At 58.7% G+C, this 26,306-nt stretch overlaps 1 protein-coding gene across 3 annotated transcripts; it reads right to left on the bottom strand.

Moving 5' to 3' along the window:
* Window positions 1-246: 246 nt before the first annotated feature.
* KIF19 (kinesin family member 19) lies at window positions 247-25,382 on the bottom strand. Of its 3 annotated transcripts, none has more exons than XM_017643946.3 (20): window positions 25,051-25,382; window positions 23,358-23,438; window positions 12,552-12,662; window positions 11,877-11,964; window positions 11,456-11,592; window positions 10,242-10,367; window positions 9,685-9,879; window positions 8,393-8,539; window positions 7,076-7,198; window positions 5,669-5,834; window positions 4,863-5,037; window positions 4,546-4,744; window positions 3,730-4,000; window positions 3,518-3,639; window positions 2,925-3,058; window positions 2,587-2,668; window positions 2,290-2,386; window positions 1,341-1,735; window positions 999-1,158; window positions 247-720 (listed from the first exon to the last, which is right to left on the bottom strand). In XM_017643946.3, the coding sequence occupies exons 1-20, from the start codon at window positions 25,087-25,089 to the stop codon at window positions 632-634; spliced, it is 2,937 nt and encodes a 978-aa protein (XP_017499435.2). In that variant the 5' UTR covers window positions 25,090-25,382; the 3' UTR covers window positions 247-631. The 3 variants fall into 3 exon arrangements, with proteins under 3 accessions (XP_017499435.2, XP_017499429.2, XP_017499438.1); XM_017643940.3 differs by having other exon boundaries at window positions 252-762; window positions 25,051-25,379; XM_017643949.3 differs by lacking the exon at window positions 25,051-25,382 and adding an exon at window positions 21,883-21,972 and having other exon boundaries at window positions 252-762.
* Between the last annotated feature and the right edge of the window lie 924 nt (window positions 25,383-26,306).

Below are 26,306 nucleotides of genomic sequence, written 5' to 3'. Positions count from 1 at the left end.
CCCGGTCTAGAGGAAAACTCCTTTCCCCCAGGTTGCAGGTTGTGCTATGTAACCAGCCAGAAGGAGATGGGGTGTCGGGGAGAAAGGAGGAAAGGAGTTGGGTTGAATTTTAAGCAGTCATGGCCACTCCACATTCCAGACAAAGTCTTATTTCCAACACAACCATCAAGACCCAAATGGGGTTTTATTGTTAAAAGAAGGGGGGAAAGCCACTGCTAAGTAAGAAACCCAGATTCCCTCCCCCACCCCAACCACAGCATGTGAACTGCCTGTGGGCCCCTTGCCCCAGATGCAGACCCAAGAGCCCTGTCCCCCTGACAGCTCCCTTCCCCCCATTCCTGAGGCTGAGTCTGGCCATAGGTCTCTGCAGGGTTTTGGCAACAGGGTTCTATCCAGGGCTGGGAGGCCGGGGGGTCCTGTTATCCCGGCCATACCTCCTGTGCTCACCTCCCCTGGTAGCGCTGAGAGCATGGAAGTTTTGGACAGGCCTGCTCACAATTCCTGGGTCTAGGAGCCTTCTGAGATCCTGAGCTCCTGCTCCCAGGTCACCCCTACTTGCCCAGCCTTCATGTCCCATTTCCTGCCACACCCCAGTCTTGGAGGCAGGAAGGCCAGATCCGGGCAGGGTCCCTCAGTTATGCCAGAAGCGTCCATCTTTGCCATGGGTGCTTGTGCCGTGGGTCATGCGGGGCCCACGGGTAGCCCGTTGGGAAACACCAGCTGGGTTTGAGGGAACAGTGAGGGGTGAGGAGTCCCCAGGGCCTGCAACAGGGGAAGGACCGGAGGGGGGGTTTAGGAATGCTTCCCCATCCTCTTTCTGATCACGCAGTGACCTTGAACTCCCTAGGAGCACAACCTCAAGATGCCAGTCCCACAAATATTCTTCAAGAACCTGGTTTCCAGCAAGGGGCAGCCATAAGGGTAGGGAGCTCAGTATGCCTCCTCCCTTGGCTGGCCAAGGGCTCCCCTTTCCCCTTCCCTCCTGTGCTGGTACTGACCTGTATTCTGGCTTAGAGGGAGTTTGACCTTGGCCAAAGGCAGTGTTGCCTTTCCCAGATGCCGGATACCAGGGGCTGGCCGCCTGCAAACTGGCATCCTGTGATCTGAGATGCTCTCCATGGGATGAGGCCCCAGGAGGTGTGTCTTGGGGTGGGTGAGCTGTGTGGGTGGGAGAACAGTGAGGTGAGGCAGCATCTGTGCAGCTACTGTGCCTGCCTGGGGGACAGAGGCACATCGGGTGGTACAATGAGGGGCCCTGGGGCCTCTGGAGGAATCCAGCCCTCAGGTCCCCACCTGCAACGAAGGGGCTCAGACACCCTGCCCTCTGCCCCTCGCCTCACCCCTTGTCCCGTGACCTCAAAGGACCGGGATCTCCGCTTCCTCCTCTTGGCTTCCAGTGACTCCTGTTTCTTGCCCAGGCTTTTCTTCTGGCCCTGCAGCCAGGGCCCAGGGCCGTCACCATGATGCCTGACTTCTCGGGAGGGGGCCTCACCCGTGCTGCTGGACAGGTTGTCCTCACTGGCAGCATGCTGCAGTGTGGGGCTGGGTGGCCGCTTGCAGGCCAGTAGGCCGGGGGACCGCATGTCCTCTGCCTCGCTCAGTGAGTGCAGAGACAGGCTGTTGCGCTCCATTGCAGGTGCCAGCAGGCGGCGCCCCTTGGCACCTAGGGCCTGGGAGTGCCACCGGGCAGCCTTCACCGAGATGCACTTGGTGCCCTTCTGGATCTCCTTCCTCTCTGCAGCAGGACAGAGAGCCCCCAACCCAGGATCAAGGCCCCATAATCCTCCCCATCCTGCGCCTCCAACATCCCTCTGCCAAAGTGGAACTGGGTAAGAGCCAGAACACCTGGGTTCTGATTCCAGCATTCCCATTTGTTTGCTGTTTAAGCAACTGGGGCAAATTTCTGAGCTCTACTTTCATCTGTAAACTGGGAATGGTAAAAATAGGGTTATCATGAGAAATAACTAAGGTAATGGGCTTAGCCTACAGCTGGGGAGCAGGGCTTCAGTCTCTATTGCTATTACACTTGTTACTGAGTAGGAAGGGGGGGACCTGATCCTCTCTGCCACGTGTTCTCCATTCTTCTTTTTGACTGCAGTAGCTTTCTGTGTGTGTCCTTGAGCAGGTGATTGATCCTCTCTGGCTTTGATGCCTCTCTTTATAGAATGCATAGCACCCAGCATGTGGGTACATTCAGCGGTGCAGAGAGCAGGAATGGGCTTTGGGCAGTTAATCTGAGAGGCTGAGATCATGCCAGGCTCAGGCCCACAGGGCTGGCAGGGGGCACACCTTTGCTGGACAAGGGGATCTCCGACGGATTCTCAGTGCTGTCGGGGGAAGAGCTGATCCGGCTGCTCAGGCTGACCAGGCTGTCCTGAGTGGGGGCCTGCGGGTGAAGTGTTTGGGAAGAGAAAGGCACTGGACATGGCCCTGTGCCCCACTCAGCAGAGACAGTGGGGCCTCAGGGCGGGGCTGTTTGGAAAAGGCTCTATCCTGACCATTAGGCCTCCACCCCTGTGCCCTCACCCCTGGCAGCGAAGCCCATGGGGCAGTGGTGCTCACCTCCTGGGTCACCAGGCTGCCTACCTGGATGGGAGGTGGGGTGGGCACAGAGGAGCTCTTCACCTGCCAGGCCCGGGGGCTGGCCTTGAACACACAGTTGGCTTCACTGAAATTGGCAGAGGGGGAAGGGCAGCTGTTGACCAGGCTAGTCCCACCGAGGCCCCACTCCCACCTCAGGGGAAAGCTGCTCGTGCCAAGGGACTGAGAACCCAGAAGTCCTCGCTCCAGATAAGTGCCACCTTCTCTTTTGTCTCTGCTCCATCATCCCCAGGTAGTCCTGATTGGGGCTGGCACCCCCGGGCCACAGCACAGCGTGGTGGCTCAGGCGGGCAGGACTGGTTGGAAGTGGTCCCTGGCCTCACCTCCCTGTGCTGACAGGTGGGAAGATGCAGTTCTGCAGGTGCTGGGCTTCGGAGCTCAGCACCTTCACGTTCTCCGGGTCGGACTCTAGAGTCAGTGTGGTTCCTGCTGGTGTAACTTTGGGCAAGGAGCTGTCCTGGGGAGGGGAGGTGCAAGGTGGGGAGGAGAGAGAAGACTTGGTCCTGGACCAGGTAGCAGCACAGGGTGACAAAGGCACACAGGGTGACCACTGCTGTACTTGGACTGGGAGTCCCTGGGGGGCAGTGGGTCGTGAGAGTAAAAGTCTGTTTGGCATCTCTAGTGGCACTGTAGAGGGTGTGGGCTCCTGGGGGGCCTCTGGGGCCACTTGTGATATCTCAGATAGCCAACCCTGATCCTCAGACCCTGGGTGGGGACATTGCCAGAGAAGAATGCCCGAGTACGGGGACCTTACTTTGGCTTGGCAAGGCTTTGGGTGGAGTAAGAAGGAAAGGGAATCAACTCCTTGGGGTGCCAGCGAGGCTGGTCCTGTCCTCAGCCCCACTACCTACAGGCATTGCTGGGGCATCAGCCCCTCCCTCAGTCCATGAGCTCATGCCCTAGCCCAGGCGCCCACCCTCAGGGCCCTAGAGGCCACCCGGTCCATGATGGTGGCCCGCTCCAGGCTGCCCTCCTCCAGCTCCCGCAGATAGGCTTCATACAGCTCCCCTAGATGCTGTGGGATGGCCAGGTTGTAGTCTGCGGGGCAAAGAGCAGGGCTCAGCTAGTGCCCTCGGACCCTCCGTGGGTCGATGCGGCCCGTGGGTGACTCTGACTCCCGGGACCTACCGTCGATGATCTGCCGCTGGCCCTGGATGATCTCATCGCAGAGACTGCGGTGCTGTTCCAGGCGGCGCACGGCCTCGCGGCGGTGGCGGAGCGCCCCGTCCCGGAGCCGCGCGTGCGACTGCATCTCCGTGTTCTCCACCTCGAGTTCGTGCACGCGGCACAGCAGGCTGAGCACCTCACGCTGCTCCTCGGAGCCTATGCGCCGTGGCAGCGTCTCCTCCAGGTGCCGTCCCCGCGCGCGCAACTCGTGACAGCGCTGCTCCAGCGCCAGCTGGGGACGGTTAGGGGTCAGCGGGGCTAGGAGCGGCCTCGTCGTCAGAGCCCGTCTGCATCCCTCCCGTCCAGGGACTCTGGGCTCCCGGCTGAAACTCCATTACAAGACCAGCCCTCAAGCTGTATCTTGGGCCTTGCAACTAGCGGCTGCTCTTAAGTGGCCCCTCTGTGCCCACCGCATATCTGCTCAACCCAAGCCCTTCTGATGCCTTCAGGGCTCATGGTTCCCTGGAGCCCTCTTGTATAGTTATGCTCCAGAACAGAAGGCAAAGATCTGTTATCCAGAAAACCCTCTTATAATATTGGCTTCCAGGTTTTGAGTCCTTGATATGTGAAAGGCATTTGTATAATCTAACAGTCCCAGCAGGGTTGCACCACGACTACTCCCTCCAGATAAGTGAGGTGCAGAGAGGTAAGGATTAGCAAGGTCACAAGGACTTTGTGGCCTGAGCTTCCAGGTCTCACTTCTCCCGCATCTCCCCCCAGCTCCTCCAGGCCTGGGCCTCTCAAAACCACTCCCCCCATGCCCCAAACCCTGGGCACCTTCTGCTTTCTCAGTTGCTTCTGCTCGCCCATCAGGGCAGTGATGCTCTCCCGGGCTGAGGCTACCTCTGGGGGCTCCAGGACCTCTGGCTGGTCATCACCCGTGTCCGAGTCCTTTTCGCTGTCGTCCTTGGTGTAGGACTCCTTCCGCTGCTCCTCCCGCCATTTGAGTGCCCTGCGTGACTTCTCATGCTCCCAGCTGCCAAGGCCCCACCCCCAGGAGACACTGGATTCAGGCTGTAGGGGCCACACTACAGCTCCCTGCCCCTCTGTTGCAGGGGTGGGACACAGAGGGCCCTGGGCCAGAGGGTGCTTACCCAGCGATGGTGAGCAAGTGGCGGGAGGTGTCGATATGGACCTCCATGGCACGGCTCTCCAGCTCCAGCAGGCGTCTCCGCACGTCCATCTGCTCCTGCAAAGCGCCGATGAGCTGCTCCCGCAGCTGTCCCATCTCAGCCTGCTCACCCTGTCCGCTGTGCAGTTGGACTTCGGCTGCCCAGAGGATGGGGGTTGGAGGATGTCAGTGGAGGAGGGAGGGCAAGCCAAGAAAGTCCGGGGCCACATGGAGCCCTCCCCTCCCTTCCCAAACCACTTCCTATCCACTTCCTCCAGAAAGACCTAGATTACAACCTCCTCCCACCCCCACTTCCACAGTCTTCAGGCTGTGTCCAAAGGAGATTCCCAACTCATGAATGAACTGGGCCTCTGCTAACCCTTACAGGACCTTTATGTCAGCTATGAAAAGGTGCCCCTTAGAGACTTGCTGTCATCTGATGGAAAACCATCAGAGCAAATACACAAATCTCTAAGAGAGAGGTACCACTTCTGGTGATGCAAGGCAGAGACTCACAGCCCTACACTGCAGCCCCCAGAGTGATGTCCCAGGCAGCTACATGCTCAAGTGTCTCTCTGTGATCCCACCTAATATTAACATCAAGTCTCTGAAACAGAGATGGTGATTCCATGTGACAGCTGAAGGACAGAAGGCTCAGAACAATTGTCACAGCCCAGAAATAGCCTGAGGCTGGGTTTGAAGAACCTAGCACTGCAGGGGCCCCAGAGCAATTTGGGACTGCCTGGAGGGCTTCCTGAGGTGGGCTCCCGCAAGCAGACTCCCACGTACCCTGGATGTGGCGGATGTCGCCCCGCTCCTGCCGGCCGCGGGCCTGGCTCCGCCCTCCCTGCTCCTCGATCTTGCACTTAAGTCTCTGGATCTCGCCCCGCAGGTCAGCAATGATGCTGGTGTACTGGGCGATGTGGTAGGAGACGCTGAGCAGGTTCTGCTTCACCTACCGGGAGCACAGGATGGGGGCACGCAGGTACAGTCTGCCCAGGTGCTGGGGCCTACCTGAGGGCTCTTCGTTTCTCTTTCTTCCCCCTGGTCCTTCTGTAAATGGCGGTAATAGGCCCCTCGCTTCCACCCCCATAACCTGTCATACTACACGCCTCTGCCAGACCCACACTCCTAGGGCTGCTTCCCATGCACATCAGCCCTCAGCAGCTCTCTCCCCGCTTGCGGGTGGGAAATGCTCTAATTCCCTCCCCTGGGCCCACCACTATCTCCATTTTCTTCTGGCTCCCTGCTGTGTCATGAATATTCTGCGCCATTGTGCTGTCTCCACCACCACCACAGATACTGCTCCTTCTGGTCTTAGAAACCTCTACCTTACTGCTAAACTCCACCTTCTGGAGTGTCCTCCCCACTCTTCAGCATCCTGCTCCCTAAAGAGCTCCACAGGATCCCACCAGCCCACCCCCATCTCCCCAGTCACTACTGGCATCAGTTACCTGCTATTAATAATATTCTGATCAGTTAGTCATTTCAAAGACACATCTCCCCCTCCCTCCCACTGAGTTCCTTGAGGGTTGGGGTAAAACTTAAAGCACCTGGGACAGTAGCTGGCAAACTGTAGTGTTGGGAGAATATTTGTTCAATTCTAACTTACCTTTATGCATTCCTCCCCCACCTCCCCCCCACACACTCAGGTGGAAACGGACCTCTTAATAGGCAGTGGGGATGCTAACTCATTTACCAGAGGGAGAAACATGGACTTCTGCCTGTAAACCAGGCAGAACCTGCTGGGAAGTCATTTAACTTCCTTTAGCTTCATTTTCCTAAACTATAAAATGGGGATAGCAATAATTTCTGCCTCTTTTGAGGAGCTATTGAGATGGAATGTTAAAGGGCTCCTGTGAGTGCTCAACAGCGGTCACTTTTAGTAGACTGTCACGATTAGGTGCTTTGAAAACGGAAACGTCTGAATGAGCATCTGAGGATGGATGGGGATGGGGCAGGGGGTACACAGACCTTGAACAAGAAGGGGACCCTCGGGGGCTGTGGGCTTCCTGGCAGGCAAGCAGGCGTTGCCAGTACCAGGAAGGATACAGACGTGACCCTTGACAGGGGAATGAGGCCAGTACAATGGTGGCTGGCTCAGAGAGAGTAGGGTGGGGTGGCAGCGGTCAGTCCAAGGGCTTGAATCGCAGCCTGGGAAGGCATACCCTGGGGGGACAGACCCGGGGCCCTCACCCTGGTCTTGATGTTCTTGGCCCGCCCAGCGTAGGTCAGGGTGTTCCGGGACTCCTCAAAGGCGCTGCTGGCTGGGCTGATGTGGGCGATCATCACGGTGCGGCTGTTCCCCCCCAGGGAATCCTGGATGGGTGGGAGGATGGGGCCAGGGTCAGCCAGGGCCTGCCTCTGGGGACCGCTGCTGCTGGCTGTCCATGACACCCTCCGAGGTGTGCATTCACTTGCTCTGTCACACACACACACACACACACACACTCATACTAGCGGGTGCTGAGCATCACGTGGACTCCGCGAGTCTGGGTTCTCCTCCCATCTCTTGTCCCTCCTTCCAGTTTCTTCTCTGAGTTTGCATTTGAGATTTCTAGGAACCCTGTAGTGCCTCCAGGATTTCCATTCTCCTCCTCTCACACGTGAGAACAAGCAAAGGCAGCAGATGGGGCTGGCTGGGAACCAGAGCAGGCAGTGCCCTGGGGGCCCTGGGCGTCCGTGCCCTCCCCCACAGCCTCCCAGGTCCCCCCACACTGTTTCTGACTGCTCACAGCACTGTTGTTTGACTGGAATTGGGGGTGGGGGGAATGGAGCCTTCTGTAAGAAGGTGGAATTTGGTTGGAACGCCCGGAGGTGGGGGTGGGAGGAGGGATGGGGCAGAGAGCCCTGGCTCCCGCAGTCGCCACTGAGTGACCTCAAGCTCCCGCACAGCAGCGGCACCCCCTCCCGGCTTGTGGCACAGGAGGCACAGCCAGCTGTGTGTGGTGGGCATGAACTTAACTGCAGCCCAGGATTAGCCCAGACAGACCTCTGCTTGGATCCTCCTTCCAGCACTTACCAGTGTGAGCCCTTTGTGCCTCAGTTTCTCATCTGCAAAGGGACATCGTGACTCCCCCAACTCCTAGGAAGGAGCTAGTGGGTGAAGCACTGACCATGGAACCCAGCAGGAGCAGGCCCCTGCAGACTCACTGGTGCGTCCACCTGAACCCCCAATCCAGATGGCTCCTGGTTCCCTCCCACCCTCAGCTCTAGGGTGTCAGGTGCAGCTCCTTTCCCTCCATGCTGCCTGCTTTTTGGTTAGAGTCAAGAGATAAAATGCAGGACACCTAGTTACATTTGAATTTCTGAGTAAACAATGAATGACTTTTTTAAGTATAAGTATATCCCAAATATTGCACAGGACATACTTATACTAAAACAAATGTGTTGTTGATCAGAAATTCAAATGTAGCTTGTGTCCTGCATTTTCATTTGCTAAATCTGGCAGCCCTGCCCTCGGGCCCCACTGCCTGGCCCCACCGCTGCCCGGGGCCTGATGGCAGCCGGTACCTTGAGGAGCCGGGTGAGTTTGCTGTCTCGATAGTTGATGTATTTGTTGCCACTTCTGTCACTCAGTGCATTGATGCAGTTGCCCAGCGCCAGCAGGGAGCGGTTGATGTGGGCCCCCTCTTTCATGCGCTGCCCACGGTTCTGAGTCTAGGGCATGAGCAGTGGGTGAGCTGTGGCCTTATGGGGTCGGGGCTGGGCTTCACCACCAACACCCTGGGTGGTCCTGGGTCTTGAACCCCTCACTGTCCCTGGGGGCTCTGGAATGTGGAGAGGACTGAGGTCTTGTCCCGCCCTCCTCCCAGGGAACATTAAGAGCATCCCAGAAGGTAAGAGAGGACAGGAAAGCCTCTGAATGGACTAATAGACTGAAGGCTTCCATGCAGAGCAGTGAGGTGAGCTGGGTTCTCTGCCTCCCCCAGAGCAAGGCATCAAGAAGGGAGGATGAGGCTGGGGAGGATGTGGCTGAGAGCCGCCGGGCCACCGGCCTCTGGAGGGCACCCCAGATCTCAGGGAGGAAGGATGGGCATGTGCGGTGCATATGTGTGTGCGTAATGGGTGTACACGTGTGGGCTGTGAGTGTGTGTATGTCAGTGTGCGTGTATGGCGGGTTCCCCTCCTTTCCTTGGGCCTCAAGTCAGTGACCAGGTGGAGAAGGTATCCCTGCCCAGCCTGCTTCCAGTGGCTCCCCCTCCACCAGGCTGCTCCCCTGGGCCCCTGCAGAAAGCCCTTGGGCCTTACTGGAAGACAGGTGTGTTTCTCAGGCTCTGCCTTATTTAAACCCCACTGCCCGTGCTCAAGCAAGAAACCCTGTTAGTTGTGCCGACTGTCCCGTCTGTCCCTGCATTTGCCTCGGCTAGCAGTGACATTGCCCAGCCTCACTGACCAGGTGGCCGTGAGACCTCCTGACGTGGCTGGCAGGCCCTTTCCTGGCTCTGCCCAGGGTGCCCCCAGTCTGGGATGTTTGTCTCCCCCTGTCCCAGCTCCTCTTTGGACCCATTTGTTCTCTTTCCTGCTCCCCTTCCTTGAGGCAGCCAATTTCCGTCCCTAGAGGAATACTTATCCTCCCACCCTTTCCCACAAACAGCACGGAGTGCTTCCACGGGATATCCCACCCACCCTTCCCCTCCAGCTCCTCGGTGACGTCCCTCAATCCCTTCCCCTGGGGAGCCCCCTGGCTCCCATCCTCCCTGGATGGCCTCCCTCCATTCCCTGGGGGCCCAGGAGGCTGGCAGCACTGCCCTCCCGCTCCCCCATGCCACACACACAGTTCTCCCCAGGTAAGCAGGCCTTACCTGGGAGGCACGCTCAGAGCCAGCCAGGTCAATCATGAACAGGCGGCCCTGCCGCACCTCCTGCAGGATGTTCTTGACGCGGCTGCGCTGGCGCACGGCCACCTGGAGCACAGCATGAGAGCGGGAGGACGTCCGGTTGGCGGCCGTGGGCTCCTGGGTCCTCTGCCTGTTCCCCTTCATCAGCAGCTGCATGATCTGGCGGGGCGGTGGGGAGGGAGGCCACTTTCAGGGACTGGTGGGGATGTCCTCCCATTATGCATCTGAGAGGCTGGGATTGGCCTCGGTGGGAAGGGACTGCCCCCATATGCTGAGGGCCTGGGGAGGTCAGGGTCTGTGTGCAAACTGGGGTGGGGTTGTGAGGGGTCAGGGGTGGGGGTGTTGCCTGGTCAGCGCAGCTGGGGCGTGGAGGCGGGTGGGAGAGTCCCTGTGTGCTGAGTACAGGATTCTCTGCCCCTGCCCTGGCCAAGCAGGCAGCTGCTCCCTGGTGGCAGTTCCCTGCTCCCCTGCGCCCACCACCACTCCTGCCCACTTCCCCGGGCTGTCTGCACAAGACTTGCCTCTTTGGCATTGATGGTGGAGACCTCGGTGATTCCAGCCACCTGGATCACCCCTCTGGAGTCCTCCCTCAGCTCCAGGTACCCCAGGGCAGGGTTCAGCAGGTCCCGGATCATCTCATTGTAGATCTAATGGAACAGGTGGGATAGGGCCCGGGGACAGGTGTTGAGAGGAGACTAAGGCAGGAGGTCCAGGCAAGGGCCAGGTCTCCCAGCCCTGTTGAGCAGGAAGGGGACAAGAGCTCATATGTGTGAGCCCCAGTTTGGGAACTCAGGTCTCCTCTTGGGGAACCCTGGTTGAGGAGAAGATCCCTTCCTTTCTATGGGGTTGGGGGAAGATGGCTTCAGCATCCACAGGGAAGCATCAGGCTACCAAGCCAAGGATACAGAAAGCATCTGCTTGCAGACAGGCTGGGCACTGGGCAGAGGACGGGGACCTGACTCATGGCCAGCCCTGCTTCTTGCTAGGCAACACTTACACGGCTTCTTCCCACCCCACCTCCCCAAAAATACATCTTGTTGGCTGAGTCAACACCATGCTGGCTGGAGCAGCAGCTGGCAGCAACGCCTCACTGCCCTTCCTGAGCTGTCACCCAGGAGATTATCAGCTCCCAGAGGGAGCAGGAGCAGCCGGGAGCCAGATGGAGGCAGGCCCACCGGCTCCTCCACCTCCTCTGGCCTCTGTGTGCCCCCACCCTGCTGTCCCATTGGGTCCCGTCAGTAGCACGCCTGCGGAGTGGGCACTGGGGGCTGCGGCTAGGTAGCGAAGGCTGGCAGGTCCAAGCCTGCCTGTATAGGCAGTTGTCACCTGTGCCTGTGTGTACGAGTGCCTGGAGGTAGCCTGGAAGGCAGACAGGGAGGGTCAGCTGTAGGTAGTGGGCCTGTGAAGATGGCAAGGTGGTGAGCCTTCTGGGATGGTGGCTGAGGTCTGTGCTCACTGACAAAGCCACTTGGGAGGGTGGCACTACGGGAAGGGCTTGCCTTTAAAGCCCCAGGGTCCTGTTTGATCCCCACGCCCTCACTTGACTGCGTGACACTGCTTAGTTGCCTAACCTCTCTGAATCTCAGGTTTTTGTAAAGTGGGGCCAACAATATGTGTGTGTGGGAGAGCAGCAGGGATGGGCACCCCAGAAACTCCCAGTGACCTGGTCCCAGTGAAGCGAGCCAGCCCCATCCTACGGGCCTCTTCTCCAAGTCTGGGTGCAGGGAGGGCTCACCTCCAGGTAGGACATGGACACCTCATATTCCGTGTCATTGCCGGTCTCCTCAATGGCATGGAAGAGGTCATTGAGGGTCCGCACGTAGATGCCGGGCTCGTGGTCTGTGCCCAGCATGGTGTAGGTTTTTCCACAGCCTAGAGCACGGCATGGTGGCTGGTGAGCAGCCTTGCAGGGCAGATGATGCTCCTGGCAAACCTGTTCCCAAGGCTGGGCCCTCCCAGATGGCCAGGGAGGTAGAGGGCGGAGAGGGTACTTCCTTGGCCAGGGACGGGGCCTCTGGGGTCAGAGGGTCCTGGGGGGTTGGATCAGCCATATCCTTGCTTCCTGCCCCAGCTAGGGCCAGACTAGTTCTCTGATGGAGGGCACGGGGCTTGTTCCTCAAGGGGGCAACAGGGACATACAGCCCTCTCCCTCTCACCTGTGGGGCCATAGGCAAACACAGTGGCATTGAAGCCTGAGATGACGCCTTCGATGAGGCTCTTGGTGGTGGCCTGGTACACCATCTCCTGCAGGGAGGAGAAGACCCATCGGGGGTCTGGACCCAGGCAGGGCAGAGCACACATGCCCACTGGCATGTCCTCGCCCCCAACAGGAGCAGTTTCTGTCCCTGGAGCCTTAGAGAAGTCGGGGTGGGAGGTGGGGGATGGATGTCTCTGCTTACACCCCATGGGGGACACCAGCCAAAGAGAGTTCAGGACACCTGAGATGCCTCCCCAATAGCCAGCTCCTGGGCCCCAGCCCCAAGGATGCATTACACCTGCTCCTGGGAGCATCCCGCAGACAGGCGAGATGGGGGTCCCAGGGAGGGTGTCAGCTTCCCCGACAGTCCTCCTTGCGCCAGATGGGCTTCAGGTGCCTTCCTCCGGCTCCCCAAGGGGCCACCTGCAGGGTGTGCCCACATGGGAGACTGCATGTGCGTCACGCGGGCACCCCCACACGGGAGCCTGTGGGCGCAGCAGAGTGGAAATCCAGAGAGCGAGTGGTGGAGGGAAGGCTGAGTGTCAGTGGCAGTGTCTCCTGTGAGCTCCCTCCTGAGTGCAGCAAAGGTCAGAGAGGGGCTCCTGCGTGTCCCCAGGCCTAGGCCCTCCCTCACCTGGGTGGCAGTGAAGTCAAAGGCCACGTCGAATAGGTAGGACTTCTCCCGGGAGCGATGCGCCCGCAGGATATCATCAGGATCCTCCATTGGGTCCATGAGAACCACCATCTGCAAAGGTCCCCCAGGGGGTGCGGGCTGTCACTGGGGAGCCCTGGGCCACACCAGTGTCACCGCTGACCCCACTCCTCCTCCCTCAGGACACAGGGCAAGGAGTGGGAGCTGGAGGCCAGGGGTCCATAGCTGGGTCTGGCTGGGGATCCTGGAGCCAGGCAGCCCCAGGTTCCCAAGCTCCAGGCCCAGCCCTGCCCCCATCAGCTTTCGAGTGTCCAGTCGGGGTGCATGGCCCTGGGTGCCCAAAGGGGGAACCTCCCTAACGAGAGACAGTGCCCCGGAGGAGTGGACAGCCCCCTGGTGCCCTAGGCCACGTGGGCCCCAGATCGGGGGGCCCCTTCCTCTATTTGCAGCACAGCACCTCGTGCACCCCTATCAAAGAAGGAGCAAAGGAACAACTGCACCCATGTTTACTAAGCCCTCAGTTGGTGCCACCTCGCTCTGATCACTTCACGTACACAGACTCCTTTATCCCCACCGCAAGGCCAGACGGTGAGGGGTGTCCTTATTCCCACTTTACGGATGAGAAAATCCAGGCCCCAAGAAGTGGAAGTTCACATTAGCAACTGGGGGAACCAGGACTCAGAACCCAGGGTTGGATTCAAAGCCAGTAGACGCTCCCGAGCTGCACCGGAGCCGTGTGGCAGCTGGACGCTGCCCTGCCTCCCACTCTGTGCTCCAGCCCCAGCCCGTGGGTAGCCCCAGGGGCAGGGCAAAGAGCCCCGGGCTGCTGGGTGACGGGGTGAAGAAAGCGGACTGCGCTTGGGGACTGTCCACTTGGGTCTAAGGTGGGGGATTGTGGGTGACTTATGAGTGGCCCTCTGCAGCCCTGAGACTGAGCTGGGCATGGAAGTGGGTGCCCAGGGCTGAGAGCTAGGGCAAGAAGACAGGAGGGTCACCTAGGCTTGGGCTCCCCTCCCTGCAGGGTGGGGACATCTGTGCTGTGTGTATGTGGGGCTGTGTGTGTGGCCTGGCTCTTCCCCAGCTGCAACGGTGACTGACGGACCCGGTTTCTAGAACAGACTCCCAGCCCCCTCCACACCCCGCTCCATTCTATCCCTCCCTTGGCCCAGGTATCGTGGGTGTGCCAAGCCTGGTCCAGGACTCTGGGGACACACAGAGGACGATCCTGGCTAGGGCTCCTCGCCTCTGGTAGGAGTGGGGAGACAGAGGCCAGACTCATGGAAATGCCAGAAGACTCAAAGATATGTAGAAAGGCTGCAGTTTGGGAGCGGATGGTCAAGAAGAGGGTAACAGGCAGGGCTGGTGAGTCAGAGCAGGGTCTGCATTCCCACCCTGCCTCTTAGCGGAGTGGCCTCTGCCGGTGCCTTACTCTGCCTGAGCCTGGATCTCCCCCTGTCACGTGGGACCAGCGTATTGTCTACCTGCAGGCCTATGAAGAACCCATGAGATAATGCATGCCCCATGCATGAGCACAGCGCTGGGCATACGCTGCATGTTCAAGGGCCTCCATTCGAGGGGCTTTTATGAGACAGAGCTGGTGTGAGGCTCACACACCCAGGACTGCACTGAGTCGAGTGTGGAGACCCCACTCCCACTGTGGAGGCCACCGTGATGCCATGAGCTCTGTGCCTGCCCGAGGCCCCTCAGGAGCCAAGCCTCCACGTTGCATCCCTACCTCTGCCCCTTGAGAGTGGCTGGCACCTCTAAGTGCTGCTCTGTGCCAGGGAGCACCTGGGCTCATGCCAGACATTCTGGGGTGAATAAGTCATGACTGCGCTCCAGGGCTGGACAGGTGGTCTCAGCCAGCATGGGAACCCCACCCGGTGGGAGGGAAGGTAGTAAAGAGGGGTGGGGTGGGCAGCTTCTCTCCCAGCCCCCACTTCCTAGCAAAAAATAATAATAGCTGATCTTTATCGAGCTCTTTCACATTAATTCATGATAACTATTCTCAGATGGGGAAATTGAGGCACAAAGTCACATAGTTGGAAATGGTAAGGCCAGGACTGGAGCCCTGGCCATCTGATTCCTGGGCTGCCACCCTGCCTACCATCCTGAGCTGCTCTCACACATCCCCTCTGCTCCCTCTGCTTAAATGGGGGCCTTATGGGTGGGGTGGGGGGATGGGAGGGTTTCCTGCCTAGTCCCACAGTGGGGCCCAGTGCCCATTGTGTGCATTAACCCTACCTAATTCAACCTAGGTAGGTGAGATGCTGGCCAAGGAGGTAAACTGAGTCCTAACAGAGGACAAGGCCCTGAGAAGGCTGGGCTGCCCTAGGGCCATCCAAGGTCACAGAGATAGTGACTGAGCTCCCTTCCTGGGTCAGCAGGGGAGCCCGGGCCAGTGGCAGCCCTGAAAAGGGCTTGAGAATGGACACGGTATGAAGGGCAGCCACTCTGAGGGCCAGAGGGGGCTGATGGTGAGGCGGCAGGAGGCTGACCTGGGAGTCCAGCCCCACTCTGTGCATTCGGGAGACCCAGAGTGGGCCCGCCCCTGTCGAGCACCAGGCTCAGGGGGCCCTGTCTGGAGGGCCACAGCCTTGGGCGTCCCACCAGTCTCCTCAGGGCATTTTCTGTATGCCCTGATGCCACTGTCCCTCCTTCACTACCTGGCCCCCTGCAGTAGGTACGCACTGTGCTCACCACATCTAAACTGGCCAAGGACCCTCAGGGTCCCAGCAGGGCCCCTCTGGGATTCTCAGTGGAGGAGGAAGGAGAGAGGGGGTAAGGCAGCTCCCCCAAGAAGCCAGACCCTATCTATTCAGATGGGATTCCAGGTAAACCGGTTAGATGGATGACTCCACACAGGCTGAGCTGGGGCTTTGTGTCGGGAAGAAAGAAGCCCTGACGGAGGCCGCCTCACAGCCTGCCACAGGCTGGGTGGCCACAGTAAACCGAGCACAGGGTGTCCAGGCTGATACCCGGGTGCCCACCTGTCCCCAGTCACCTCCGCAGGGCTTCAGCCCCAGTGGCCTGTAAACCTCTTCCAGGATCCAGTTCCAGGCCCTAAAGTTCACAGCCTGAGCCCTGATCAAGTTTCAGACCCAAATGAAGATAAACGTGCCTACAAGTCCCAGTGGGATGCAATGGGAACCTGACCGCCGTGCCAGCCCTCAACCATCGGGCGCCATGCTCCCGTACACTTGGGTAGGGCCAGTGGCCTGAGGGGCACCTTCTGGGTGCCTTCAGTGCAGGGTGAGCAGCATGCACAAATGCCCATCATCCACTGATCACCTTCAAATGACCTCTGGGCACTGCCAAGTTCATGGCACCCTGGGCATTTTGTTCCTGATGTCCAGGCTCCTGAATCAGTACATTGTCAGCACAGCTGCCATGATCCCCTCTTAAAGAGGCTTTGTCTCTGTCTCCATCTGTCTGGGCCCCAGCCCACATCCCACCCGCCAGAGCTCTGCTTCCACCCCAGTCATCTCTGGTATACAATGGAGCCCTTGTTCCCCTTGGCCAGGTGAACTGGTGCTGAGCCCAAAGGGCTGCTCTGGGCTGCCCGCAGAGCGGCACAGGGAGTTCAGGCCAGGTGCACACAGTTGATGGGCACCTTATATGTAGCAGACACTGAGTGAGGCCCTGGGAAAGACAGAAGGTAAGTGTGGTATTCTACCTCTGACACTCACGGTTGAGTAGGAAACAGATCATTCTAATAACAAGTGCCTGGCTATTGGAGACAATCGGAGCCCAGAGGAGGGGAACTGACCTAGCCTTAACACCAGAGGAAGGCAGGAAGGCTTCCTGGAAGAGGTGGCATTGGCACTGAGGCTTAAAGGATGAGCAGGAGTTGGCTGAGAAATGTGAGGTAAGGAAAGCATTCTAGAGAGAAGCATGTGCAAGGCCACAAGGTGAAAGGCAGCCCAGAATCACTGGGGGTTCTTGTGAGAAATGCAGGACTGGGAAGAGAGCTTGGGAATGTTCCCTCCTGTCCTCATGCCAGGAACCTCCAGAGCACAGACCCAAGATAGCCACAGAAGCAAGAAGTCTGGGCCCCTCTGTGAGACATGCTGCTCCCCACTCTGGGAGGCTCCCCCTAAATGCCACCTAGGCTGGCACCCAGCATATGTCCAAGGAATGTTTGCTGAATACAGTGGCCTTTGGGGAGTTTCAAGTGCCAGGCACAGTGCCAAGTGCTATGCATACATTCTCTCTAACAACTTAGAGTAGGCACTCTTATGACTACACTGTAACGAGGAATCAGACTGGTAATGAATCCAGAGCTGCACTGCCAAGTGCACAGTATTTGGTGCCAGAATCTGAGCTCCTTACCATCAGGCTGCCCACCCTGCCTCTCAAGCACACGAATGGACCAAAGGGGCTTGGCTGGGCAAATACCCATCTGTTATGGGTTGAATTGTGTCCTCCCCAAATTCAAATGTTGAAGTTCTAAGCAGCATCTCAGACTGTGACCTTATATGGAAACAGGGTCATTGCCGATGTAATTCGTTAAACTAGAATGTGGTCACACTGGAGTAGGATGGGCCCTAATCCACTATGACTATGTCCTTATAAAAGGGAAATTTGGACACAGACACACATCACAGGAAATAATGTGAAGGGATACAAGGCAAAGATGGCTGTCTACAAGCCAAGGAGAGAGGCCTGGACAGATTCTTCCTCACGGCCTCAGAGAGAGCTGACCCTTCAGACTTCTGGCGTCAAGAGCTGAAAGAACACAGTTCGGTTGTCTAAGCCATAAGCCGCGGGTCTGTGGTAGTCTGTCAAGCAGCCTCGTGAGCTAAATACACCACCCAGGGCAGCCTCTGCTGCTGCGGGGGGGTGGGTGTGGGCTCTACGGTGGTGGGCTCAGCGTGGGCATCCTCATTCACGGCCCCTGGCTCTTAAATGTTCATGCCCTGGGTACACTGGGAGTTCTCAATGGGAAGTTGCAATGCGACGTTGCTCATGGATAACACAGGGCGCCTCCGAACACTGGTGGGAGGGCGGGAGGAAAGGCCGGGAGGCAAGGCCAGGAGCCGGCCTGTGGGCAACTTCACAGCAAGGCTCTGCGCCTGCAGGCCCAGGCCTCCTAAGTTAGCAGAGGCCCCACCGCCTCCACTCCCAGTCCCGCTCTGAATTCAGTAGAGGTTTTGGCCTTTCGAGCCCAGAAACCCAAGATCTTCTGGGAAGTAGGGGACCTCAGGTTACAGGAGGATGTAATCCATAAACTGTGTCCCCATTAGGAATCAGACCCACCCCAGGACCTCCTGGGTGAGAAACACTATCAACAAAGCCCACCAGGGGCTCTTCCTGCTGCCCACCTTGAAGCTGCCGGGGCTTCAGTTGTAACTGACTCCTTTCTGGCTTCCAAGTGGCTGAACCTAGACCAGGGCTTCTCAGTCTTGGCATATTGACACTTTGGGCTGAATCACTGTTACCGGGAATTACCCCATTATTTAGCAGTATCCCTGGCCTTTACCCACTAGATGCCAGTGGCACAACCTCCTCCCAGTTGTGACATTGCCAAATGTCCTTTGGGGAGAGAATCGCCCCTGACTAAAAACCTCAGGCCTAGACTATTCCTTCTCAAGCCTCCAAGACTGGCTGGAAAGATCTCTGGGGCAGGGGTACCACAGACTGGGTTCAGATTCAACACTGCTGTGTGACCATGAGGAAGCTGCCTCACCTCTCTGGAGCTCAAGTTCTTCCTGGCTGGCAGTTAGGGAGAACCAACAGGGTCGCAACCTTGAGAGAAGTCCTGCCAACACCACCAGCCTACAGAGAATCAGAATCTGGGAAGGTCCCAGGCTAGGAGACTTCATCTCCAGTCCAGGGAGCCAGGCCCCTTTATTCTCAGGGTGTAAACAGAACAGAGCAAAACAAATGCCTGATTCCAGGTGGATATCACTTCTGTTAGGCTATTTCTGGATTTTGGTGTGTTTGCATTTTTTTTTAAGAAGAAAAATCTCTTACTGGCCATATTTCTAGTTGCTCAAGAAAGGAAGGTTGTCCCTGGGCTCTGTCACCCTTTAGGCTAGACAGAAAAGACCAGAAAGGAGCTGGCTGAGCTCGTAAAGCCACCAAGGCCCAGATGGCTGTTTAAGACACAGCCACACCTGGCTGATGTCCTGGCCATGTCCCTATCTGCCTATAGGACTCTGAGGACCATGATGCCCAGGATGAGGGGAGGCATGACTTAGAAGATAGTCTAGAGCTTGTGTCTCTGGACTGGGTCTGAGTCTGCAAAAGCCTTCATCAGAGTCCCCCAGGGAGCTTGTAAAATGCAGATTCCCAGATACCACCCAGATTCACTGAATCAGCATCTTGGGGCCCAGAGATCTGCCTTCTGAACCAGCACTCTTGCCTCGAATCCATCCAGACACTAAGGAAGAATCCTTGCAGCACTGCTTACAGCAGCTGAAAAGTGGGAAACACCCAGATGCCCATCAGCTGATGATGGATAAACAAAATGTGGTGCATCGACATGGTGGAATATTATTCAGCTGCAAACAGGAAGGAAGTTCTGACACCTGCTACAGGGGGGATGAACCTTGAAAACATGCTCAGTGGAAGAAGCCAGACACAAAGGACCACACATTGTACGAGTCCATTTACATGAATTGTCCAGAATAGGTCAATCAATGGAGACGGAAAGTAAATGGGTGGTTGCTTGGGCTGGGAGGGGTTGGGGAGCTGGGTAGGGTGCTGGGTAAGGGGCACACAGCAAAGGACACTGGGCCCTCTCCCAGTCACTCTCAACCCGTCTCAGGTCTTTGGGACAACAGGGCCAAGAAGCGTCCAGATGGTGGGTGTGTAGGGAGCTCCCTGCCCCAGGCAGGCAAGTGGGCCCAAGGCGGCTGCTCCCCACAGGAGTCACTGTGGGGCTCTCAGAGTCTGTCTTATACTTCATCTTTCATGATAGCTGCGCGGCTGCCGCTCTCCTGTACAGCCTCTCCTATAATCCTCTCAGCAGCTCTTGGGCTGGGTGGGGCAGGTTCTTAATAGCCTGTCTTCTGTGAGGAAGCAGACCCAGCCGGGACGCAGAGGGCACCTGCGTGATTCCCCAGACAGGACCCGGGAGCACAGGGGTGACAGCTGGACTTTGAGCAGAGAAAGGTTAATTATGGGATTATACATATTGTCAGGTGACTTAAATCCTGTAGATAAACACAGGCCGGAAAGGTGGGAGGAGGATTCATAGGCCGTGGGCTTTGTGGGGGGAGGTGGGAAGGGAAAGGTGACAGCTTGTCCTGGAGTCGCTTCTCCCACCCTGGGACTTCTGGGCCCCACCCGCCTCTGAGCCTCTGTCCCCTGCACTTGTGGTCATTGATGCCATCCCCAAGGGGTCTGATGTAGGGCTCTAGTCCCACCCCAGATGCCACTAGGAGACCAAGCTCCTACCATACCCCTCCAGGAGCACAAACATGTCAGGTGACCTTTGGGGACCACCAGGCTGTGAGTTCTCAGACAGGAGTGAGAAGGCGGGAAGGGGGCTGGGCTTCACTTACTTCCAGGACTTGAAACCACCCTGTATTTCAGCACTTGGGATAAACTAATGCCTATTAGCCCCCTACTGTGTGCTGGGCCCTGGGATAAGCACTGTGCATACATTAGCCCCTAAAGAAGGTGTAATAATTATAGTCCTGAATCCAAAGGGGCTTAAGACTACAGGCCTGCCAAGGCACGTGGACTATCCGTCCCCTTTACAAACCCAAACCCTAATGCCTGCACACTGGCCTCTTATCCCCAGATGACACTTCGCCTGTGGGAGTGTCCCCACCTGCAAAGCCTCTTTGCCACAACCTCCCACATCTCCAGGAGGCTGTTTGAGGACCCCTCCTGCTGGCCCAAGACAGTGGGGACTCGGCCCTCCGTCCATGTCTCCCTGCTCAGGACACACTAACTGTGGGCTTTGGCAGGGCCCGCCTTCCTTCTGGGCACCAAGGGGCTGGCAGTGACCTCCGGGCTGTTCTGCTCAGCTGCTCTCAACCCCTTGGCCCAAGGCGGTGCCGGCAGGGGAAAAGTGACCCAGTGTCTCAGAGGGGAGGCAGAGCCCAGAACCCTGGCCAGAGGAACTGGGTTGGGGAGCCCCTCCACAGGGCTCTGCCACTCCAGTCACGACGGCCACCCCCAGGGAGCAATGGGAAGTGGATGGGTGAGGGGCGACTACACACCCTCACCAGATGTCTTTGGAGGGGGCAGGGCACTGTGTTGGCCGCTTGCGCCCCACTGCACCTTTGCTGGGAAGACCCTCTACAGCCATGTTGTGGAGTCACCCAAACTCACCCCACTGGCCCGCTGGGCTCCGGACCTCAGGAGGAACTGGCCGGCTGACCAGACCTGTAGCCCTATGCCTCCCTCAGGGCCAGTGATAAAGGCCTGGAAGGCCAGGGCCACAGACATGCTGTGGGGGCCACTGGACAGGGTGTCCTGGGGGCCGGGGAAGGGTCAGAGTGGGAGGCAAGGGAAGTCGGCTGTCCACTTTGTTCCCTGGACTCTGTGTCTTCATCTGCTACCTGCCAGGGCCTTATTGATTAGAGGGATAGAGCAACTGAGGGATGGTTGGCTTTGAGGGGGCCCCCAGCCTGCCATTTGCTGTGGCTGCTCCCAAACTGCAGGCCAGACAAACCCACCCTTGAAGCCACGGGGACAGAGGAGCCTGGGGCCAGAAGCCCAGCTCTGTCCTGCAGGGTTGGAGCTGCGTGCGGAGCCCTGAGCCCACGCTGCCTGGACAGCCCTCCCTGCGCCCCTAAGCCAATGAAGGATTGGACTGGTAGGCCTGCCCAGCACAGGACCTTCTCCCAGGGGCGGCTGCGTTGGATGGGCAGGCCTTCCATCCCCACTTTTGGGGACAGAAAGGAGCCAGTGTCTGCTGTGTGTGGGCACACAATGGGCTGTACCCTTGACAGAGCTTTTCCATCAGCCTCAGTCAATATCTCTCAGCCCCCACTCTGGCTGGGAGCTGCGAGCAGCAGAGACAGAGAGGCATCATTGTCCCAGCCTGGGGACCTGATATGCTTGCGGACAAGTTGGACAAGCAGGGAGTGGCCTTGCCTGGAAGGAGGTTTCTGGCTCTCAGGGCTGGCCCCTCTACTGGCCAGTGCGGCGGCCCTGGGGAATGCCTGTCACTAACAGACGACGAGAACTCACTGCTGCAGAACTCCTCCTGTGTGCCAGGCACTGGGGAGGCGCTGTGCAGGCAGAGCCCACCAAGACCCTCTAGAGAAGGTGTGGTCACTGTCCCCACTGACAGGTTAGGCAACCGAGGCTCCCACACAAGGCCACACAGTTGGCAAGTGGCCGGACCTACCCTACACGGCTGTCCTGCGTCCATCCTGCTCCCGCCGGGCCTGTTTAGGTGGGGTCTTCCCAGTCATCCCTGCTTTCCCCGAGGAAGGCCCTTTTCCAAGACGGAACAGAGGAAGGGAAATCAGGAGGCTGGTGCCAACTGGCTCTGCTGTGTGCACAGTTCCACGGTCAGGGCTGAAGGCAGAGGCCGTGGTGGGCACCTGACCCTAGGGGGGCCCCAGGGTGGGCAGGTCTGCTGTCTACCTCCAGCTTGCCTCTCCCAGTCCATGGGCTTCTTGAGGCCAGGCCCAGGCCCAGCAGATGCTTTTCTCTGCATCGTGCGGTGCCAGCCAACTTCTCTGACCCACCAGCATATCCTGCCGTCCTGATGAGCCCTGGTGCTCAGAAGCCAGCCACTGAGCAGAGCCAAGTGTTGGCTCTCAGGCTCCCCAGAGGCCCCCACCATGACACTCCTACCTGGGCACCAAGCCTCCACTGCCCCCACCATTGTGGCCATCCCCAGCACCTGAGTCCTCACCCACCTAACCAGACGATATCCTGGTTGCAGTCTGGCCCCGCCACACCCCCACTTGATCACACCCCCTCTCCTGCCCGGCGGGAGCAGGATGGACGCAGGACAGCCGTGTAGGGTAGGTCCGGCCACTTGAGCACATTGGCCTTTTCTGCTACCTCAGAGCATCTCAGTCCTTCTCCTCACAGGGCCTTTGCACATGCAAGTCCCTCTGGTTGAAATTTTTCCCACCATACACATCCTAGTCACCTCCTCCTCATCCCTCTCATTTTAGCTCAAGCACCATTTCCTAAGGAGCCTTCCTGACCTCGGCAGCAAACTTTCATCTGTTCGTGATTTAATTATTTGATCACTTTCATCTCCCCACACTGGACTGTAAGGTAACGGAAGGAGGACAAGGTCTTTTCTGTTCACTGTATTCCCCCAGCTCCCAGCACTGTCCTCAGTGTGTTGTGGGTACTTGATAAATATTCATTGCCTCCTGTGTAGGGCGGAGGTAGGACCCGCCCCACCCACCTCATCGCGGTGATATGAGGACGAAGAGAGCAAACAGACATCCCAGGACTTTGAAAAACCGCCTGGAGGTGGGCTTTAGCTCTAGGCCGTATCAGTATATGCTCTGTGGGAGTAGACATATCAGGGTGGGGCAGTCATGTCAGGGGCACATGGCAGGTGTGTGAAATCTTTAGGACTGGACTGAGGGGCTCAGTCTACCTTCCTTGTCCAGGCTGGAGGAGCTTTCAGCTCTTCTTGAGTCAGCCTAGGAAAGCTTCTTGGAAGAGGAACCCTGGTTTCCTTGACGAGATTATCAATGACACAGCCTAGAGGTCAGTGGGTAGAGGAACGACGGGGGGCTACAAGCCATAGCGGCCCTTCCTGCTGCTGCCCCCTCCCCAGGCTGCCCCCAGCCAGACGTGAGCAGACCTCTACCCTGCCCTGCAGCTCCTGGCCACAGCCCCGTGTACCTGCTCATCCACTTTATGGGCGATGAGGGTGGCTCCTTCCTCCAGCTCCGCCACGCTGATGGGCCGGACCCGGAGCGCCACCTGGGAGGGAAGGCCAGACCCTGACATTAGATGGAGAGGACTGGCCTTGGCCACAGAGAGAAAGATGAGAGGAGGCTAGGATTCCACTGGGCAAGCTCCATGGGTTCTCCTCCATCCAGCCAACCCAGGAATCCTTTGTCTTAAGGAAAACTCAGTGGTTCAAGGCCACTGCCTGGGTTGAGGGCAGCAGGTGCACAGAATGTGGGTTATGTGAGTCAGCGAATTCCCTCAGGAGCCTAGGCCTCAGGGGGAGCACCTGGGGAGAGAGCCGTCTGCTCCTCCAGGCTGCGTCAGCCACATGACCAAATTAAGCACCTGTAGCTCCCTTGGGCTTTGAAGTTGGAGTCCTTGGCCCTGGAGCAGCCTGTGTGTCTGTGAATACAAGCACCACAACTGCTGGTGTTGGGCTGTGGCCCCTGTGTGGGGCTGGGGTCTCAGGGGCTGTTGCCTCATCAAACTGTACCCCTATTGCTACCCGAGGATAGCATGAACCTGTGAGAAACGGTGGGTTTTTATCTCAGGCATGGATCTCCCCCAACAGAAGAGGGTGCATTTCTTCTGCTGACCAAGGGGAAATACCTGCTGGATGTGTGGGTGTTACTGTGCCAAGTGGGAACACTCAGGGGCCCTCAGAGGGACCCCCACTCCCTGTCAGATCATCTGTACCAGCCTCCTCAGCCAAACTCCACTGGTGGTGGGGAGAACTCCCTACCCCGCGGGGGCACACCAGGCGTGCCAAGGCGTGAACCATTTTCAGAGAGACATTCTAAACTGCCAAAGAGACTGTTCCAGAGCCTCAGCTTGCTGGGGGCTGGGGCCGAGGTTCCTCTTTGGGGCAGCAAGCCCACCTTCCAAGGGCAGCGGGCATCTCTGGGAGCAGAATTACCCTCCCCTTGCTGGCGATGAAAGCCCCTTCCCAGCTGTCAGAAGTCAGGGAATGAGGAGGGGGCTGGGAGGGGGCTGTAGCCTTGGGGCCACTGATTCTCCTGCTCATCACTTGGGCCCGGCACCTGGAGGGGTCTGTCCTCTGTCTCTTCCCGCTCTGCCAGGCCTCCACTCACACCTCTTCATCTGCCAAGACCCCAGGGCCCTGGGGGCCTCTTGGTTGCCTCCAGCACCTCTCTGAAATATCCAGAGCCCTGACTCGGACAGCATCTGTGCTGCAACCCTATAATCAGTCACCGCCACCCCATGCCCGCTCCTCTGGCACCTGGCCACTCTTGTCTGCCTACCTTGATTCCCAATACCTTTAAACTCCTGCACCCACTGGCTGGGGTGCCCTCTGTTCACCATGTAACTCTCACTTTTCTTCTTCCAGCAGGCTAGTCAAGCCTGCCCCGGTCCTAGCTTTTCTGGGACCCATGTGCCCAGGCTCTGGGGGTGGTGCGGTGGGCAGGAGGTACCAAGTGGGAGTGCGGTTGAAGCCAGGCTCATTTTCAGGCCTCCGCCGGATGCTGGTGGTGCCTTCCTTCTTGACGGCCCGCACTTGGGGAAAGCCGCTCTGGGCGGCCCCAGCCCTGTTCTCTCAGTGGGGGTGAGGGGACAGGACCGCTCTGGGGGCGCCAACTCAGAGTCGGGGACCCCGGATGGATGGGGGTGGACGGGGTCTCACCGTGAGTTGCTGGTCCTTGGAGTCCGCGCTGTCCTTCATGCCTGCGGCAGGTGGAGGGGCTCAGGACGCAGGTGCAGGCATGGCCCAGCTGCACCCCACCGCCGCCGGCTCCCTGGTAGCCTAGCCTGCGCCGCTGCTGCCTGACAACCCGAAACCAACGACGCGCCCGCGGCCAAGGGCGCTGACCGGGAGGCGGGGCCGGGGGAGGGCCCCGAGGGCGCCTCCCGCCTCCTGAGCCCTCGCCCCTCCCGCGCTGAGGCCGAGAGCTGGCCGCCTCCGCCGGGGAGGCGCCCGAGCCTGCGCCGCCTTCCGGGCAAGTGCCGCCTGTACGTTCCCGGCTCTCGTCGTGGCCCTGAGCCCGCCCAGCGCGGCGCCGCCGCGGCGTCTGTTTGAAGCTGCTCGGAGCCTCACCGCGCCCCCCGGCTCGCAGCCGGGCCCACTCTCCCACTGTCCTCCAGGGGGCGCCCTGCCGGCCGCGAGGCCTCTTGGGCAGACGCTCTCCTGGCCCTCGGGCCACGCGCATCAGCTGCCTGCCTGCCCTCAGCATCTCCAGGGCGGTCGCTGCCCTGTGTTTCCAAGGGCGCCGCGTGCATCGTGGCTGTGGCCGGTGTCTCTGGCATGGTGTCTGCCCAGGGTCCTGTGACAGAGGGGGTAAAGCGTTGTCTCTTTGTCTAGCCCGCCCACCCAAGTGGTGCAGGGGAGCACCTATTTATTATGTGGAGTGGGTCACAGAAGAGCCCGCTTCAGTGTCCCCACTAGCAAACAAGCCCGTGTGGGTAAACCCAGGGTCTAGGTCCTGAAGGCTGGGTCTCGGTGCCCTTCCAGCATATTGCCTGCCTGAAGAGCCCCAGTATTGTGCGAGAAAGCATAGGTCAGAGGCTGCACTCTCTGCTGTCGGTGACTAACGAATGGCAATTACACACGCAGGGAGCCCAGTGGGTAGCTTCCTGGCCTCAGGAGGCTGCAGGAAAACAGGACTTCTTTCCTAGCTCTGCATCCAGCTTGCCCAACCACCTGGAGCCAGGGTTCCCTGCCCGCTATGGGCCTCCTTTCTTGGGGACGGGGGGCTCCCCCTTGCCTTCTGATGGCTCATCTCTCCTGTCTTCTGCCCCAGGGAAGCTGGGGCAGGCAGCATCCCTGTTGGAGCCAGGTGAGGGAAGCAGAGGGTCACTTCCCATGCATGGAGCTGGGTGAGGAAGAGCTGCTTGCCCCCTGGGGGCTATCGCAGACGGCCTGGCTCACCGCCAGAGGCAGAG

The sequence above is a fragment of the Manis javanica genome, chromosome 4 (assembly GCF_040802235.1).
Source record: "Manis javanica isolate MJ-LG chromosome 4, MJ_LKY, whole genome shotgun sequence".
Classification (NCBI taxonomy): domain Eukaryota; kingdom Metazoa; phylum Chordata; class Mammalia; order Pholidota; family Manidae; genus Manis; species Manis javanica.
This window is presented reverse-complemented; position numbering and strand designations above follow the sequence as displayed.